The sequence below is a fragment of the Agelaius phoeniceus genome, chromosome 19, assembly GCF_051311805.1.
Source record: "Agelaius phoeniceus isolate bAgePho1 chromosome 19, bAgePho1.hap1, whole genome shotgun sequence".
Taxonomy (NCBI): domain Eukaryota; kingdom Metazoa; phylum Chordata; class Aves; order Passeriformes; family Icteridae; genus Agelaius; species Agelaius phoeniceus.
Window position 1 is genome coordinate 5,350,334 of NC_135283.1, and position 15,992 is coordinate 5,366,325.

At 44.7% G+C, this 15,992-nt stretch overlaps 2 protein-coding genes across 4 annotated transcripts in view; one reads left to right on the top strand and one right to left on the bottom strand.

Annotated features, from left to right (window-relative positions):
- GRB2 (growth factor receptor bound protein 2) overlaps nt 1–15,992 on the top strand; it is a 200,535-nt gene that overhangs the window by 110,871 nt on the left and 73,672 nt on the right. The window lies entirely within an intron of this gene.
- The window catches only part of TMEM94 (transmembrane protein 94), a 51,301-nt gene that overhangs the window by 19,266 nt on the left and 16,043 nt on the right, over nt 1–15,992 (bottom strand). For 2 of the 3 annotated variants that reach the window (XM_054645021.2, XM_054645020.2), the window contains 13 exons: nt 12,151–12,270; nt 11,351–11,478; nt 10,641–10,777; nt 9,804–10,000; nt 9,028–9,179; nt 8,637–8,739; nt 8,250–8,336; nt 7,648–7,764; nt 3,880–3,936; nt 1,970–2,074; nt 1,200–1,364; nt 756–965; nt 271–586 (listed from right to left, as the gene is read on the bottom strand). In XM_054645021.2, the coding sequence (XP_054500996.2) occupies nt 271–586; nt 756–965; nt 1,200–1,364; nt 1,970–2,074; nt 3,880–3,936; nt 7,648–7,764; nt 8,250–8,336; nt 8,637–8,739; nt 9,028–9,179; nt 9,804–10,000; nt 10,641–10,777; nt 11,351–11,478; nt 12,151–12,270 (1,894 nt within the window). The remainder of the gene's footprint in view (nt 1–270; nt 587–755; nt 966–1,199; nt 1,365–1,969; nt 2,075–3,879; nt 3,937–7,647; nt 7,765–8,249; nt 8,337–8,636; nt 8,740–9,027; nt 9,180–9,803; nt 10,001–10,640; nt 10,778–11,350; nt 11,479–12,150; nt 12,271–15,992) is intronic. The other variant, XM_077188425.1, reaches the window with a different exon arrangement.

The following is a 15,992-nucleotide window of genomic DNA, read 5'->3' on the forward strand; positions in this document are numbered from 1 at the left end:
ACTCACACCAGGAGAATATGAAGCCTAGCCAGGGCTGGCTGGCACTATCCTTGATAACATTTGTTCCTTGGATAGCACTGACAACGTCAGAACTTGCCAAAAGCCATCTCTTTAATAAACTCTTTTGGCAACCAAGCAACAACAGAGTCAGCTCTGTATTTCCACCTCCTCAGCAAACAGGACTGGGGAAATATTCTCATGCTCTCCAAGGATTAAGTGTTCATTGACAGCTCTGATTTCTCCATGTCTGTTCATCCAGTTCCTCCTCACCTATCAGCCTGGCAAGCTCACAGAGGCCCCAGGGCACGTGGACAGGCAGCACAGCATTGTGAGTCTCCTGCAGGGCGATGTTGCAGAGGTGGTCGGAGAAGCGGCACAGCCGCTCAGTCACGCCGGCGTTGCACAGGTTGAGCAGCACGTTCAGGCCCAGAGGCTTGAGGGAATTCAGGTGCATGTGCCAGTTGGAGTCATCAAACTGGATGCAGGAGGGGTTCTGCTGGTCTTGGGACAGGCTGAGCATCTCCAGGTGGTAGTCACACACAAAGTCTTCAGCCTCACAAGCCAACGCCTCGCTGTCCCCAACAACCTGGTCCAACAGGCAGGGAAACTGTAGTTTGTTACAATGAATACAGCCTGAACCTAGAATCCTGCAGGGAATTCCCAGTTAAACCCCCCAACAGTGGGGACTCTATGAGTTTGAGTTTGTGTTACAGCTCCACAAAAGCCTACTTGTGAGCCCCTCCAGTAAGTCCTACCTGAGTATGTTCCTCCTCTCCACCCTCTGTGTCCTTGCTAAAGCTCACATTGGATCCAGAGGGATGTTTGCTTCTGCTGCTTGGCTTTCGGTGGGCAGAGGCTTCAGGAGCCTTTGGAGCATCACCAGACCAGTTGTTCCTCTCCTGTTCATTGGCCATGTGCACTGTGTCTGCCAGGGGGCCAGAGAGCAAAGCATCTCTTTCATGGGGCTGTGGGAGACCAACAGAGCAAAGGGTGCTGATTCAGTGATTCAACACAAGGCACTGCTGATTCACCTGCTGCTTCAGGACTCCTGTAGAAAAGGATCCTTGCTTGCTTCTTCATCTTTAAGCAAATAATTATGGCACAAGACTTCCCTACAAGGGCCCTCTGTAATATCACATTGTGTCAGTCAAAGTGTGATTACAGCCAACACACCACATTATGGACTAAGGATCACCCACCTCATCTTCCATCTCAGGATGGCAGAAGGACCTTGTGGAGAGCTCGTCAGTCAGGTCTTCGTGGCTGTCATGAGGTGGTTCCACCTTCCCACTGAAGAACAGAACAGTCTCTGGGCTGGGGTTTGGCCAGGAAAGAATCCCCTGCTTGTCTACACAGCAGAGCACCTAGAACATCCCACAACACCCCCAAGAAAGCAAAATCTTAGTGAAAACATATGTGTTCATACATAGTTGTAAATATCATGATTTTAATAAACACATGGGAGGACAGATAAGTCTCTCGTTCACCAACTTGCCCTCTGAAGAAACTGCACCTAATAACACTCCAAGAAATCTAAAAATTCCTTGCTCTAACCAGACTGATAGGTTGTTTAACACCGATTTTACTTTAGCATATTACAAAACTAGGCATGAAGACCAAGGGAAAGAAGCAACTATTCAACCTATTTCACCAGCTAGAACCTTACCAGGACCCAAACCAGCTGGTTCTTGCACAGGAATCAAGAGGATAATTTAACCAGAATCAGAGCTGGAAGATACAGACATCCTGTCAGATGTCACAGAGTATCTCAAACTATTGTTTTAGCCTCTAAATGTGCTTGGACATGACAGGACAGTTATAAACTCTTCTACAAAGACAGGTGCCTGAAGGGTTTCTAATTCCAGCACAGTGAACTGCTTGCAGTCTGTGCTCAGGGAACAATGACATGAATGATGCAAATGAAGCATCCTCACAGGGTTCCTCTTTCTGACAACCCAGCAATACTCACAGTGACAGATCCCAGACTGTGGAGCAAGCTTGAAGTGAAGCTCAGAGTTGGGGATTTGCCTTTTAAAACACAGAGGAAGTGGCTCCAGATACAGCGTATCATTTCCTGAGGAGGGAAACAGAGGACATCAGCCAGTTAGAGACTCATTCAGGGGAAGATGAAGGGAGAGAAGGGGAAAAGGGAGTATGACATTACCTGCTTTCACTTTCAACACAGGGATACACTGTAAGATAGATATCAGTCTCTGTGGGAACCTGTTACCTGATACAGTGCTGGTGTTCTCCAGGAAAAAGCATTTCTCCTCCTTTCCACTGATTGCTAACAGTCAGTCTGATTGTTGAAACTACCTCTTGTCCACCCAAAACCACAGAAATGAATTCTGAAGTGAGCTCATTTCGAGTGAATCAGTTGTCACCTCTTGGTGTTTTTATCCTGAAGCAACTCAACCCCTTGGATTGTGGAGTTTGAGGCCTTTGAGCTCCCACCACCATGCTGCAAATCAGGTAAAGGATGGGGTCCCTGTGGTGAGGTGACTTGCTCAAGGTCACTCAGTGAGGCAATGATAACATCAGAAACAAAGCCAAGGTGCCCTGACTGCTCCATTCTTACAAAGGAATTGTCATGGAACAGAAAGAAGGAGATATTTGGCAAAATTAAAATGTCCAGTTTGGCACCCTTCATTTTCTACTAAGATATGTTTCAGAGGGAGTCTGGATGGCAGTAATCAATCCAAGCACCAGAGCTGTGTGATTTCCTCTGGCAATCCTAAAGCTAGCAAAACCAGGATTGAATTACTGTGTTATTTTAATGCTTTTAAGCTGTTATTCTGGAATACTGTGACTGCAGAGCACTTCCCCCAAAGCTCCTCAAATAATTTTCCCTGGATTCTAATGGTTAGTAGAGCAGTAAGCTCAAATGCAAAACAATCTGGAGCTATCAACAAGAAAAAAATGCTATTATTTAAACCAGTTTCTTCTGAGTGAAAATGTTACAAAAGGAAAGAAAGAGATCTCCTCAACAAGGCAGGTCAGCTAAAATCACCCCCATTTAATATCTGAAAAACATCTCAGCTAAATGATGAACTGACACAGAAAGGCAACAAAATATTCAGCAAAGGAAACACATGTGTGTGCACCCATGTGCACTCCTCTGGGTGACTGGGAGCAAGGAGACATGAATTGATTCTTATCATATCAAGGGATTTTTAATCACTCCTGGAGTCCATCTGCCTCCTTATGGAAAGGGGAATCTGAACACCAGATAGACAGAGAATTATCTTTCCTCTACCCACCTGTTTAACCTGGATGATGCAATTTATAGTGGCCAGAGTAATTCCTTCCCTAGAAAAAGGGCTCCTGAATGTTTAATTGCCCCAGCTTCGGAAGCACCAGTAATGTGATTAAGCCTGATAAGAAGCCTATGGAGCAGGATCAGACTTTTTAATAGCCTGAACATCCCATGGTCCCTCTGCAGTTTGGTCTGGGTGCTTCCCTCTGGGTTTTAGTTTTGGCTTCAACAAGGTCTCTCTGGTACAAGCAAAGTACTTCACTTCTTTCAGACACACACCATACAAAGTTTATTTTACTTCTGGAACAGAACTTGAAAGAGGTACTGTCTCCAAGACAGAAAATGTTGATTTCAAACCATTTGCAATATTCAGAAAAGCCCAACTGGACTGAGCATTGAGGTCACCTCAAATTCTAGTCAGCACAGCAGTATTTACATGGGGAGGTAGAAGGCAAAGACATGCAACCTGCATGCACAGCAAATTAAAGCAACAAATGAGCGACAATGGACAACTGACACAAGTAAAAAGGGTCTAGCAACAAGCAGGAGATCAGAGAGGAAAGGAAAGGATATCATGAAGTTCTGCAGTGAAGATGGAGGAAAACAATTCATAATAATAGTACCTGAGAAGATACCATCTCTGTGTAGCTGCTGAGAGTGTCCTCTGAAAACTTAGCAAGCTGCAGCAAGAGAAGAGACCAGTTACTATAATTGTGCTCAGAAATGTGCCATGAGGAACATCCTTCCCACAGGATGTGCCTTCAGGGAGGAGAAAGCAGGAGTCCTGCTCTGTGGGAGTCGCTGTACCAAGGCAGACCGATCACTCATCAAAGCAATTACGTCTTTAATGGACTCTGGTTTTATCTACTTGCGAAGCACAGGCAAAGTGCTTGGTGCTGTACACCACAGAGGAACACACAGTCATTACCTAAATGTCTACAGAGAAAATAATAGCAATTAGGCCCAGAGGAGGATCTTTCTGGGTGGTTATTTTTAGTTAGAAAGAGCCAGGATTGAGTGATCTGATTTTAACTTATATGGGTCAGTTATAGGAAGGGAGCTGGAAGATGGACTGGAAAAGCAGGTGTCTGGAACACAATGGACACAGAGGAATGAGGCAATATGAATGGGATGTGGAGAGGAAATGAAAAGAAATTACAGCAGGGCACCACCACGGTGCTCTTGGAATTACCCTGAGAAATTCACTAACTCAGAAATTTTGCATCCAGCACAAAGATATTCCACACTAGATGTAATTTTGAAAAAGTTTAAATTTAAGTGTATTCACAACCACAAGTGACCATGGCAATTACATTTATATGTAAATAAAACTATAGCCCAAATAATAAAGCATTTATCTGGCATTTGAAAAAGGATCAGTTTAACAAAGCCATAAAAAGCCAAGAAAAATATGTCAGAAATCATTTAAACTGAGAACTATGAAGGATAATTAGGAAGTGTTTAAGAATATTTTGTTACAGTTTTAAAAAGCAACAATCCCATAGTAAAATAAGAGACCAGTTTTAAGTGAAAATAGAAGAATTAACATAAAAAATAAGGAAAAGTATACCAGTTGGTAATTAAAACCAGACCACTGCTTGTTAAAGACAGTGAAATTGCAAATGACATTGTAGGCAAGGTAGACATGTTAAATAAATATTGCTATTCCTTATTCAGTGATACAATCATACCATATGATAACTATGAAATATTTTCCATTCCAACACCAGCTACAGAAAGTAAATATGTTTAAATTAGCAGGTCTGGACAATGACTGTTACTGCTGATTTTGCAGAAGGCTTGAACTATGGATTAAGTCCCAGTTCAATGGAAGCGGTGCCAATGCCCAAAAAGGGAAGGAGAACCATCCAAGTTACCACAGGACCCCAGACAGACTTTGATTTCAGACAGAATAAAAGAGCAGTTAATATGAAACTCAATTAAAAGAAAAGAAGTGGAATAATAAAATCAGTGCCAAACACCACAACTATACGAGCAGCAAATCTCCTCAAACTATTGTGATATCTTTTTTGACAAAATTACAAATTTGTCTGATAAAAGTACTGCTTTTGACATAGACCATTTGTTAATTTGACTTGATTCTAAATGCTTGACTAGTTTTCTAATGAAAATACCAAAGTAATAGGGCTCATGTCAGATATATTAGAAATAGACTATCTCTGAATGGAAGAGAAACAAAAATTATTTGCAATGATGTGTTACTACCTCAAGCAGGGACAAATCTGGGTATTTTTTTAATAACCTGAGAGAAAACTAAAAACAACATATTACTGACAGAGACTGTAAAGGATACAAAGTTTAGGGCAGGGTGCAATGTAAAGAGGACAGACCACTGTCACAGAACAGTATGGATTGCTTGGGCAGTATGCAAAAACATGTATCCCAACAGGCACAAAACTAAGGCTCTGTATTTAGGTGAAAAAAAAATGGAGGTTGGACTTACAGGATGAGGATTCTCAGAAAGCATTAACTGCAGCTGAACAAAGCCTGGCCTTTTAAAGCAGTGGCTGAAAGATCTAATGGGATTCTTTGTTTTACAAACAAGGGAACACAGAGCAGAAAGTCCAAATTATTCTGAAATTTATCAAAAGCACAGCTATTAATGGAATATTTTGTGGGGTTTGAGATTCATAACCCTACAGTTTTCCTGAAACAGTGGAGAAAGCTAAGAGGAATGCCAAGAGAAAAGATTCGGAGTTTGGAAAATATGCTTATAGTGCCTCAAGGTGCTTGAACTGTTTACTTAACCAGAGATGGTAAAAAGGAATGTGAGTAGTTACAACAGACCAGAATTTTGATTGATGTCCTCTTTGCTCTTAAATCTACGAGACAAAAGATGTAAATTTTCCAAGGGCTGGAAATCAGATACGGCAGAAATTCCCACTAACAGAGAATGTCCATTTTTAGCAGTAAAGGTAAATAATTACTGACAAAACCTATCAAAGGTAGTACAAATGTTTTCAAACCAACAGCAAATTCTTTTCTAAAAGGAATATTGCTGCAGTGCAACTGTAGTAATGAAACTTGAGGCAGGGGCTTGTTTAGGGGGCACTGGTTTGTGTCCTTTCAGCCAGTCACAAAGGTCACCTCTGGCCTTGAAAAATTTGGAATCAAACAGCTTGAATGATAGGAAGGGGAAGAAGGTGGAGAAGCAGCCAAGTTACCACCAAGTAGGCCAAGTGATTGGAGAGGAGAAGGGTCTTACCTGCTACATTTTGAACAGAGAAGAGAGAAGGAAGGAGGGACATAGGGAGGCCAAGTGACTGCCCTGGTCAGGGGGTGAGCGACCAAGGCATGTCAGAGCAGCTGTTCTGCAGCAGCAAGGATGGAGGAGCATGTCTGAGATACCACAGAAAGAGCTGGCTGGACAGACAGAGTTGCCTGGACAAGAAAAAGGAGAAGACAGGAAAGGAAAAAAAGGAAAGTGCAAGTATGAGTGACAGGGCAAATGGGAATGTTAAGAATGATGAAGCAAGGAAGCCAAGGAGCTCTGGCTTTTCCCAGATGAATTGAGAAGGGAAAGAGGGAGGTTTCAAAAGTAGAAACCAAATGATGCTGAGAATGGGTAGGAAAGGTAACGTGGTGAAAACACTGAGAAGAGATTATAAAGGTGCAAGTGCTACTAAGGATTGTAATGTGCCCTTCCTCCCAGGACACAGCCAGCTTAGTCATGTTCAGCTAGAGAGAAAAGAATAGAAAACACAGACCCAGGGCCAAAAGGCCAAGGAGGGACAAGAAGGAGAGAGAAACTCTGTTCAAGTAACAGAAATCAGCACAGAAGACAAACATAGCTCAGTGCATCTCACCAGGACAAAAGAAGGGTGACGCAACAGCACATCCAGCTCAGGACCACATCCCATCAGACCACCAAACTCCACTCCCCAAACCAGCACAGCCACCCAGAAACTGCTCTTACTCCCTGACCTGCTCAAAGGCCATGTCTGCAAACAAAGCCCCAGAGCCTCAGGAAGGACTGTTCAGCCACCAAGGCTTTGCAGAGGATATGATATATCTCATTCCTTCTCAGTGGCTACACATTGCCCAGTTACAGCCACCACAGGGCATTTATCTCCACGTTGACCCCTCTGTCAAACTGTATTTATCTGACAGAAAACACATGCCTTGAAGAGAATTATGGAATCACCAGAGCTTCCTATCACCTTGGGATATCTGTAGAGAGGCTGAAAAAATTAAAGCATCTGTTCAAGAAGTGATATTGTACTCCAGGGAGAGGGGACAACAGCTGGAACAACCAAAGATCCAACAATGCTTTACAATTATGTGGACAAATCTGCTGAATTTTCACTTCACAGAGCCTTTTCATCTCCTGCCCTTGTCTCTGTAATGGTTTCATGTGGAGAGAAACCTACCAGTGAGGTGGAGGAGGCCTTGCTCATCTGGGCCAACACTCTGGCTTCTCCAAAGGCTGTAGCAAGAATCCACAGGACAGGAAAGAGTAATGGAAGGATGGGTAAGACACCATTCACCTGAAAAAAACAACCTGTGATCACCAACAAGCACAGAGACAAGAAGTCAGAACCTCTCACATGACATCTTTTCCACCACAGTGAGAGGAGAGGGATAAAAGGCCAGAGCAGGAAGGAAGGGGACTGGAAGCAGTGCAAACAGTGCACACCTTAGGGGGGTTTCATGAAGGAGGCAATGAATCAATCACACCAACTTGTTTTTTCTGCTGAATTTGGTGTAAACACTAATGAGTTTAAATGCAAAGGACACCATATATAGAGATACAGATAAACACATATGGCAAATGAGAGAGCAAAACATTTAAAGGTAAATCTGTAAGGGAAGTTCTGATGTCCTCCTCCACTGAATGCTCCTGGATCCAGCATGCTTCCAGATCCAGGAAGCACAGGATGCTGTCATAGGATGAATTAAGTCCTGACAGAGGGAAGCCATCTCAGCAGTGCTCTGGAGAGGAGGTGTAGTGAAGCTCAGAGCTCTCCTTTACCTGCAGCTGAAGAAGAGTGTACTGCCAGGAAGCAATTCCAGGAGCTTGGAAAATGAAGCGCACGGCATTGGTGATCAGGAATCCAGCCTGCAATTCAGAGATGACACTGTCACCTAAATACTGGCACTTGCAGGGAAGGTGTTTTCAGTGCCTTGTAACATTCTCAGCCCTGGGGAAAGTATGAAAAATATATTTTTGATCTGCTGCTGCAGTTCCTCCCTCCGCTCTCATGGTTACATGTCTCAGCATCTCTTTGCTGCTCAAGGTACACACAGAGTCAGCTGCATGAGTGAGCCTGGCCACAACTTCCTGTTGATGCTGCAATTCTTCAGATTTATTGACAAAACATGGCTATTCTCAAGGACAAAGCCTTGGAATGAGACCTACCAGCACGATAGGGACAGCGTATTTCAGCATCACTGACTGTACAGTGAACCTCTCATTATCCAGGGCTGTCACAGGCCGTGACAGAGCCATTTCCAGGCACCACCTAAAAAATAGAAAACAGCTGGAAATTTCAGCAACCAAGACTCTAACCCTTCACTTTCCCTGGATATAAATCTCCTAGCAGACCTGATTAGAACACTGTGCTCAGCCTATGCTATGAGGGAGGGCTGTCAAAAGAGAAGCCAACAGCTACAATAAGAGTGAGGCACTTGCCAGGGTAAATTTGCAGTATTGCCAAGAAAACTTCTCAGGTCTCCTCACCTGCTTAACAGGAAGGCAGCACCAAGGACACAGACAGCTGGGTAGGCACTGTGCCCCACATTTAACCCACCTGACATTATCAATTATTGGGGTCTTCAACACACGGAAGAGACGATAGAGCTGAGGATTCTGAGGTCCCTTCTTCACATCTCCCCTTGGGGAGGGCGGGGGTGAGAAGGGTGGAAATAGATCTCCAGGCTCCAGAACTATGTGCTCATCATCCTAGAAGAAAGGTCAGAGAGCCCAAAGGCTTGTGTTCAAGCACATCTGGTTATTTCATGAGAATTGGCATTTGGAGTGAAAGTTACAATTAAAATCACCAAAGGTAAATTTCAAGCTTTAAACTTTTTCCAACCTTCTTCAAGCAGTAAAATCTTTGTACAGATCTTGTAAGTGAGTAGCTAATTTACTTCTACACCAGGTATTTTATATTACTTTCTTTTATAACAAATCAGTAGTGAGAAGAAGGTCAAAGCAGACAACCTTTATTTCTGCACATAAAAAGCAGGATAAAGGACGAGGTTTGTATGTCATATTATCCTACTGGGTAGATTCACTCCACTTATATTTAGCAGCACATTACATTTTCCCCTTGACCTGAGAGAGGAGGAAATCTGGTGCTTTTGTATACCATTAGTGTCTCCTGTCCAGTGAGTTTGGGAGTTCATAGAGAAGATGCGGCCAGGCTAACTGCACTGTCCTTGACTGAACTGGAATTTTAAGCTATTTTCAAGGTTAGAAGAAACCAAACACTCCAATAATTTGTACTCTGGGAATTAGAGTATTAGCATGAAAAACCTGGGAAATAAATTGTTACAGGCTAGGGAAATGAGACAAGCAAGTTACCTTAATCCCTCTCAGAGAAGCAAATGATTCCTGGCCTGGCCTCAAAGCCACAACATCTCCTTCCACCAAGAGGCTCACAGGCAGGTTGACAAGATGCCCATCCCTGTAGGCCCAGTGAAGGGACCAGGATGGGGCATAAGGCATGTGAAGATCAGGGTACATGGAGTCTGGCCATTTCACCTCTTTGCCAAGTGTATCTGAAAGCACAAAGTGAGAAAGAATGAAGTGGTAGCAAATTTGGATTTACATCCTGTAGTGGTTTTAAGTCCCCCAAAGCTAAGCTCAGCCCATTCCAGTGGTCTTTTATCATCTCTCTCTTCCTCCTTGATGGCTTTTCCCTTCTCTCTCCATTCAGTATTAACAACTAAACAGTTTTTAAAAACCTGTACAACAGAAAAGCTAAAGGATGTCCTTAAAACTGCCCCACTGAAAGGAACTGCCCCCTCAGGTCCCAAAGCCCCCGTTGAGGAGATGCTCATGCACAGCAATTTATTTCCTTCTGCTCCATGTTGTGGTACAACCCCACGTGTTCTCCCCTCCTCATCTGCTGCAAGGCAGATATTTTTGTAAGGATATGAGGATTTGAATTACTCCAAAGCACAGCCATAACAGACGCCCACCTGCTAACACACAGCTTGGAAGCACATGGCCACATGACAGCTCAAAATAACCATTTTACAGGACAGGCATGAGGAGAACACACTTCCCACAGCCTGTTTCTGTGCAACACGGGGGAAGGTTAGCAAGCTTAATTAGAAATGCATATGATCAGGTTTGGGGAAAGATTCAATGGGAGGAAAACACAAGTGCAAATGGGACAGATGAAGGAGACCTCACCATTTATCTTATCAACGATGGTCTGAAGCCTCCTCTCCACCTCTCTGCACTTCAGCCTCTCTTGACGCCCGATCATGAGGAGATCCAAGAGGAGCAGGAGGAAGAGTGCCAGTGCATTGACTATCTCAGCACCTTGGCTTCACACAGCAAAACAGAAGGAAGCAGAATGCGCATGAGGTTTCAGTAAACAAGCAGAATACACTGCCAGACACCCACAGAGATAAACACTCAACTGCCTGGTTGTTTATTTCCACATCTCACAGATTCATGGCTCAAAAAGAAACGCATGATCACACTTGTTTAGGATAAAGACACCAGAGAGGTCTGAAAGGACCTATCTCAATTAAAAAATACTTTACAAATATGGTCAATGCATGTATAGCACACTAACTTCTCCCATGAGCCACTAATTTCTCCAGTTTCAAAATACTTCCTATGATAATGCCTTAGAAGTCTTAAAGATCTAGGAATGCTGTAGAAAAAAAACCCTCAGTCTCTCCATAGGACACTCTCTGGGTCTATTAAGGGGTAGAATTAAGTTGGCTGAAGTTCTGTGAAAGGGATTGGTAGGAAATTACCAGTGTGACTACACTGATACCTAGATATCTGGACAGAATGAGGGACAACACTGATGTCAATCACAGACAGTACTAAGATGACCTAAAACCATCACCTTGCTTCAGTTAAGCAGCACAGGAAGCTTTGCTCACCTCCCCTGTGGCTGGCTCCCATAGCAGCACAGCAGCAACAGCACTGCCAGCAGCATCAGAGACGCACCAGGCCAGTGGAAGCAGGAGCAGCGGTTACCATGGTACAGGAAACTGCTCCTCCACACCTCCTGCAAAGGGAGAGCAGCACACAGTCAACCCTCATGGAATACAGAGCCAGACGTTTGGAAAAGCAGAGTGAGAAAGGGTGAAGACAGCAGCTGGTGCTCCAGGGAGAACAGAACTTTGCAAAACCCCTGAACATGACACAGAGCATCCCAGATCCATTGTGTGAATCCTTCAGCACCAATGGATATTCAGCTGGTGAGTCTGGGTGAACACTTGATGCTTTTCTCGATTGGAAGAATGAAAAGGCTTCTGTGCCAGGCTGTCCTATTGTCACTGACCAACCAAGGAACACTTCCAAGCACTGTGCATAAACACTGGCACTTTGTATTCAACACACATCCCAGGCAAACACAGAGGACAAGGGGAGACACTGTTGAGCTTCACAGCTCTTTTATCTCCACCTGAGATGGACCCTCTAAGTTCACTGCCCTTAGTGGCTCTTGAAGTCCTGAGATCCTTCACAGGGCAAGAGGCATCTTCCCACAGAGCTTTGGCATCCAGGAGAGAAGTGCTCAAAGAAACTCCCCCTTACATTCCTTGCTTTGTTCCCAAGGACTTCGGCAGTTCCTCACCTGGACACTCCGGGGGACAATGCAGCCAACTTTTGTTTAGCCCTCATCTTTACTTTGAGAAGGGGAGACCAAGTGCCCAACTTGTGCTGTTTGGTGCCTCACCTTCCATGAAGTCCCTTTTTTCCGTTCCTTCTGGTGCCCCTCCAGCAGTGCTGACAATTGGTCTCTCAGGATCGTGAGGGCTTTCTTTGTGGTCAGGCCCAAACTTGAGGTCATCTCATCCTGAGGTGCCAGAAAAATAAACGGGTTAGTGCTCCCCTATTTTCCTTTTGGGCTTTTTCCTGGTGGCTGACAGAGCATGTGACTGTGAATGCCCTGCACTCATCATCACCAGCCTGATTCTCCGTTTTCCTGAAATCATCTTCCCTCCTGTGAACTTTAGACTGCTGGCTGGAATTAGAGCACTTAGATAGTATCAAGTAAACAAACCGGTCCTGACTGTGCTGATAAATACTTTATCACAGCACAATACCAAGTCATTTCTGTGAAACAAGATCTAATCAGTAGAGGTTGAGAACAATACAAACAGAGGTTATGCAGGCTTGAACTGGTATCAGCTTGTAGAGACGACAGAACACAGTTATGGTAGAATTTTAATGATACAGGATGAATTTTGCTAACAATAGTGAAAACTACGAGTAGAATATCCACAATTCAAAACAAGAGTGGTGCAATTTCCACAACTGCTTGCTACCAATTTTTGTTTGTGAATCCTGCCTCTGTGGCTACTTTGATGCATAAGCTCCCAGATCTAAATGCTAGGCCATAGATCAGTTCAGGACCAGACAAGACGTCGCCATCCATGACCTCCTTTTACAAGAGCAAACACTGGAGTTTTAAGTGCTGAAGTGCAAGAGAGACATTTGGACTTGCAGGAAGCAGAGTTCACAGCACTGCTCCCTCAGTGCCCATCAAAGAGCAGCAGTCCCAAAGGACACATCCCAGGAGTGTGCCGTATGGAAAACATTGCCATAAGCTGGTAACAATAAAGTCAGGTAAACACTTGCATTTCTGGGCCAGAAGCATGAGCAGTCTCCTTTCTTTCAAATCACAGATTGCAGTGAGGTACTGTGGGCACCAGATCACTGACAGCAAATCAACAGGGAAGAACAGGCAGGTGTCCATGAGAGGGCTACAGGGGGAAACTGCTAAATAAAAGTTCTCATGGGCATTTCATGTTTTAATACAAACACATTGAGCATGTATAGCACATAGGATATCCTGCATATAGAAATGTTCACCTGTATCCTACTGTGCCCAGAGTACAGAACTACTGAACACAAACAGGCAGGAAGTTTGTCCCTCCTGTCCCCAGCAGTGTGACACAGCCCAGAGCTCAGGCAGGAGCTGCAGCTCTTCCTGCTCTCAGAGCCCTTCCCAGCCCTGCCAAACCCACCATGGTCTCAGACTGCAGCAGCTCTGCTCTTCAGGGGCTGCTTGCATACACCCAGCTCTGCAAGTGCAGCTTGGCTCTGATCTGTCCTTCCTGTTCCTTAACTGCATGGTTTCGTGATGAACATTTACTGGAAACTAATCTTGGACTTCAGACTCATTTGCATTGATGGTCCAATCCAAAACTGTAACACTATTGAGGAACAGAACATAAATTCTCTTTCAAATACCATCTACCACACACACACACACTCTCCCCACCTATCAGAGAGAACCTGAAACAGCAATTTCTGTCCAGGCAGAGTCCAGCAATGCTGCTTCAGCTGCACTTTTACAGAACTAAAAATAATCCTGCTGCAGTTTTCATTCTCTGTGTCAGTTTTAGGAATAGAGGAAGCAGTTCTTGTGTTGTTCTTGGAAGAAGCCCAGGTAACATCAGCACAGAACTAAACATAGGAGTGTCTCAAAGACTCCCAGAGGAGAAGATGGCAGTGGAGCTGGCACCAGCCATGCTGCTGCACCACAGAGTGCTGCAAACAGGAGTGTCTGAGAACAACACCAAGCAAGGCTCAATCAGGCTTCTCTCTCTTGTCTGACTGCTGCCTGTCCGAGGCAGAGCAAGGCACCCACAGATGTATAAATCCTCTCCAGCATGGAGAAAGCAGATAGATAAATAAAGCACACTGAATGAAAGGCAGCAAAAATAATAGGGACTTGAACTGAAAAGCAAAGTCTGCTTAGACACCGAGCTGGTTCCAATGCACTCATCAAGAGCTACAGAAGAAATGAGAGGAAAGCTGCACTTAATGCCAACATCTACTACAGTCACACAGTGCCTGGAAAGAGAAACTGCCACTGCACAGCAGGCAGTGAGCACAAAAAGGCAGCAAATCTAGAGGCAATCAAAAAAGGTTCCTGAAACACTTGCACACCTGCTCCAGACTTTACACAGGAGTTACTGGTTTGGCACAGTGTCAGTCAAGATAAGGGCAGCCACAAAGGAACGTGGCTGTAGTAGGTGACAAAGGACAAGTGCAGTGTGGCAGGGCTGGGGAAGAGGAAGGGCAGGAAGGGCAGGAATTGTTCAACACCCATCCTGACACTCAGAACATGGAGTATTCTGCAAAGGAGGCAGAGCCAGCCTGGTAAACCAACACTGTAATACTGTGAGTGAGGGGAGCTGGGGGCACTGGGGGAACCTGCTGTGGGTGAGCATCAAGGGAAAGAGCCTGGGACCCAAATGAAAGGGACAGGCAAGAAGAGCCACCATGAGCTCCTGGCAAGGGGCAGCTCCAGGTTTTCGCAACAAAAGCTGCCCTGCTAAGTCATCAACTGCTAATGAGGCATTTTTCAAATGCCCTTAAGTAAACCTTTGGCAAACCCGGGCCTCTGAAGCTGTCCCAGAGGGATCTTTCCAGCCTTTCATCAGCTGCAAGTGCTCTTCCTGCCACAAACCAGGAAGTGAGCACCCCAGGGTGAAGAAGCTGTTCACAGGAGGTGTCACTTCATTAATAAAAAACCTCAACATTCACATCTTTGCTTTGGAAAGTTACACTCAAAGAGAAAGCTGCTAATTTTCCGGTCCAAACAGAAACAGCAAGACACCTTCCTACCCAGCTGCCTTAGCATAGAGCTTCCTCTGAAGAATAACAAAGAAAGAGCAGCAGTAAATTCCAGGTTACAGTGAAAGCAAACCCTTGATGGGTATCAGGAGGCATTTTAAAAGGCTGTACTTTCCTTTTGCCTGTGCCTAAAGGCAAAAAGTCCTAAGGACAAAATGAGCAGTTGCTTCCTCCTTAGCCCTGGAGAGCTCAGGAGCCTCTAAGTGCACTTAGGGCTCCTCTGGAGCTGACCCCTGCCCTGGCCATCCCAGCCTCAGTGTGAGAGGCAGGGCTGGAGCCAGGTAAAAGGGGATGATTGCATTCTTCTGCTTTGGGATCATATTGGGGTTCCCAAGAGTTGTGATCTATGGGGTGGCTGTTAGGGGAAAAACAGTGCAGGACATTTCCTTTGTGCATGTGGTTTTATTCTCTAGAGGCAATGAATGTGCTGAGGTGTGGACTGGATGGGAACATGAAAAGATGTGTGAATTTCTCCACTTGTAGTAAATATTCTACGTGTTGAATTACTGCTTAGCTGAAAACATTAGGAAAAGGGAATCTGAGATAGATCTTGCAAATGCCCAGGGTTAGGAGCTGGTTTGGCTCTTCAGGAAGGAAACAAGAAGCAGCTCAGAGGCAGGAGATGAGGAGTCACAGCACCTTTAGACTTCTCTTTGCCTTGTCCTTATGGTTGACCCCCCACAGTTTGACAGGGGTAAATAAGTTGTGAAAACCCAGGAGCTTTTTAAATCCATAGCCTTGCCTGGCTCATGGCAAATAGGTTCTCTTTGCCTTCCTCAGGGGTTGCAGGAGCATTTTCAGGCTGATAGGTAGGAAAAGTGTGGTTATTTTCTGATTTTTCCTCCCACAACGTGAAGTTGTTCCCGAGCAACACCACCTACCCATGTCTGCTTCCTGCAGCCCACCTTCATCCTCACACAAATTCACCAC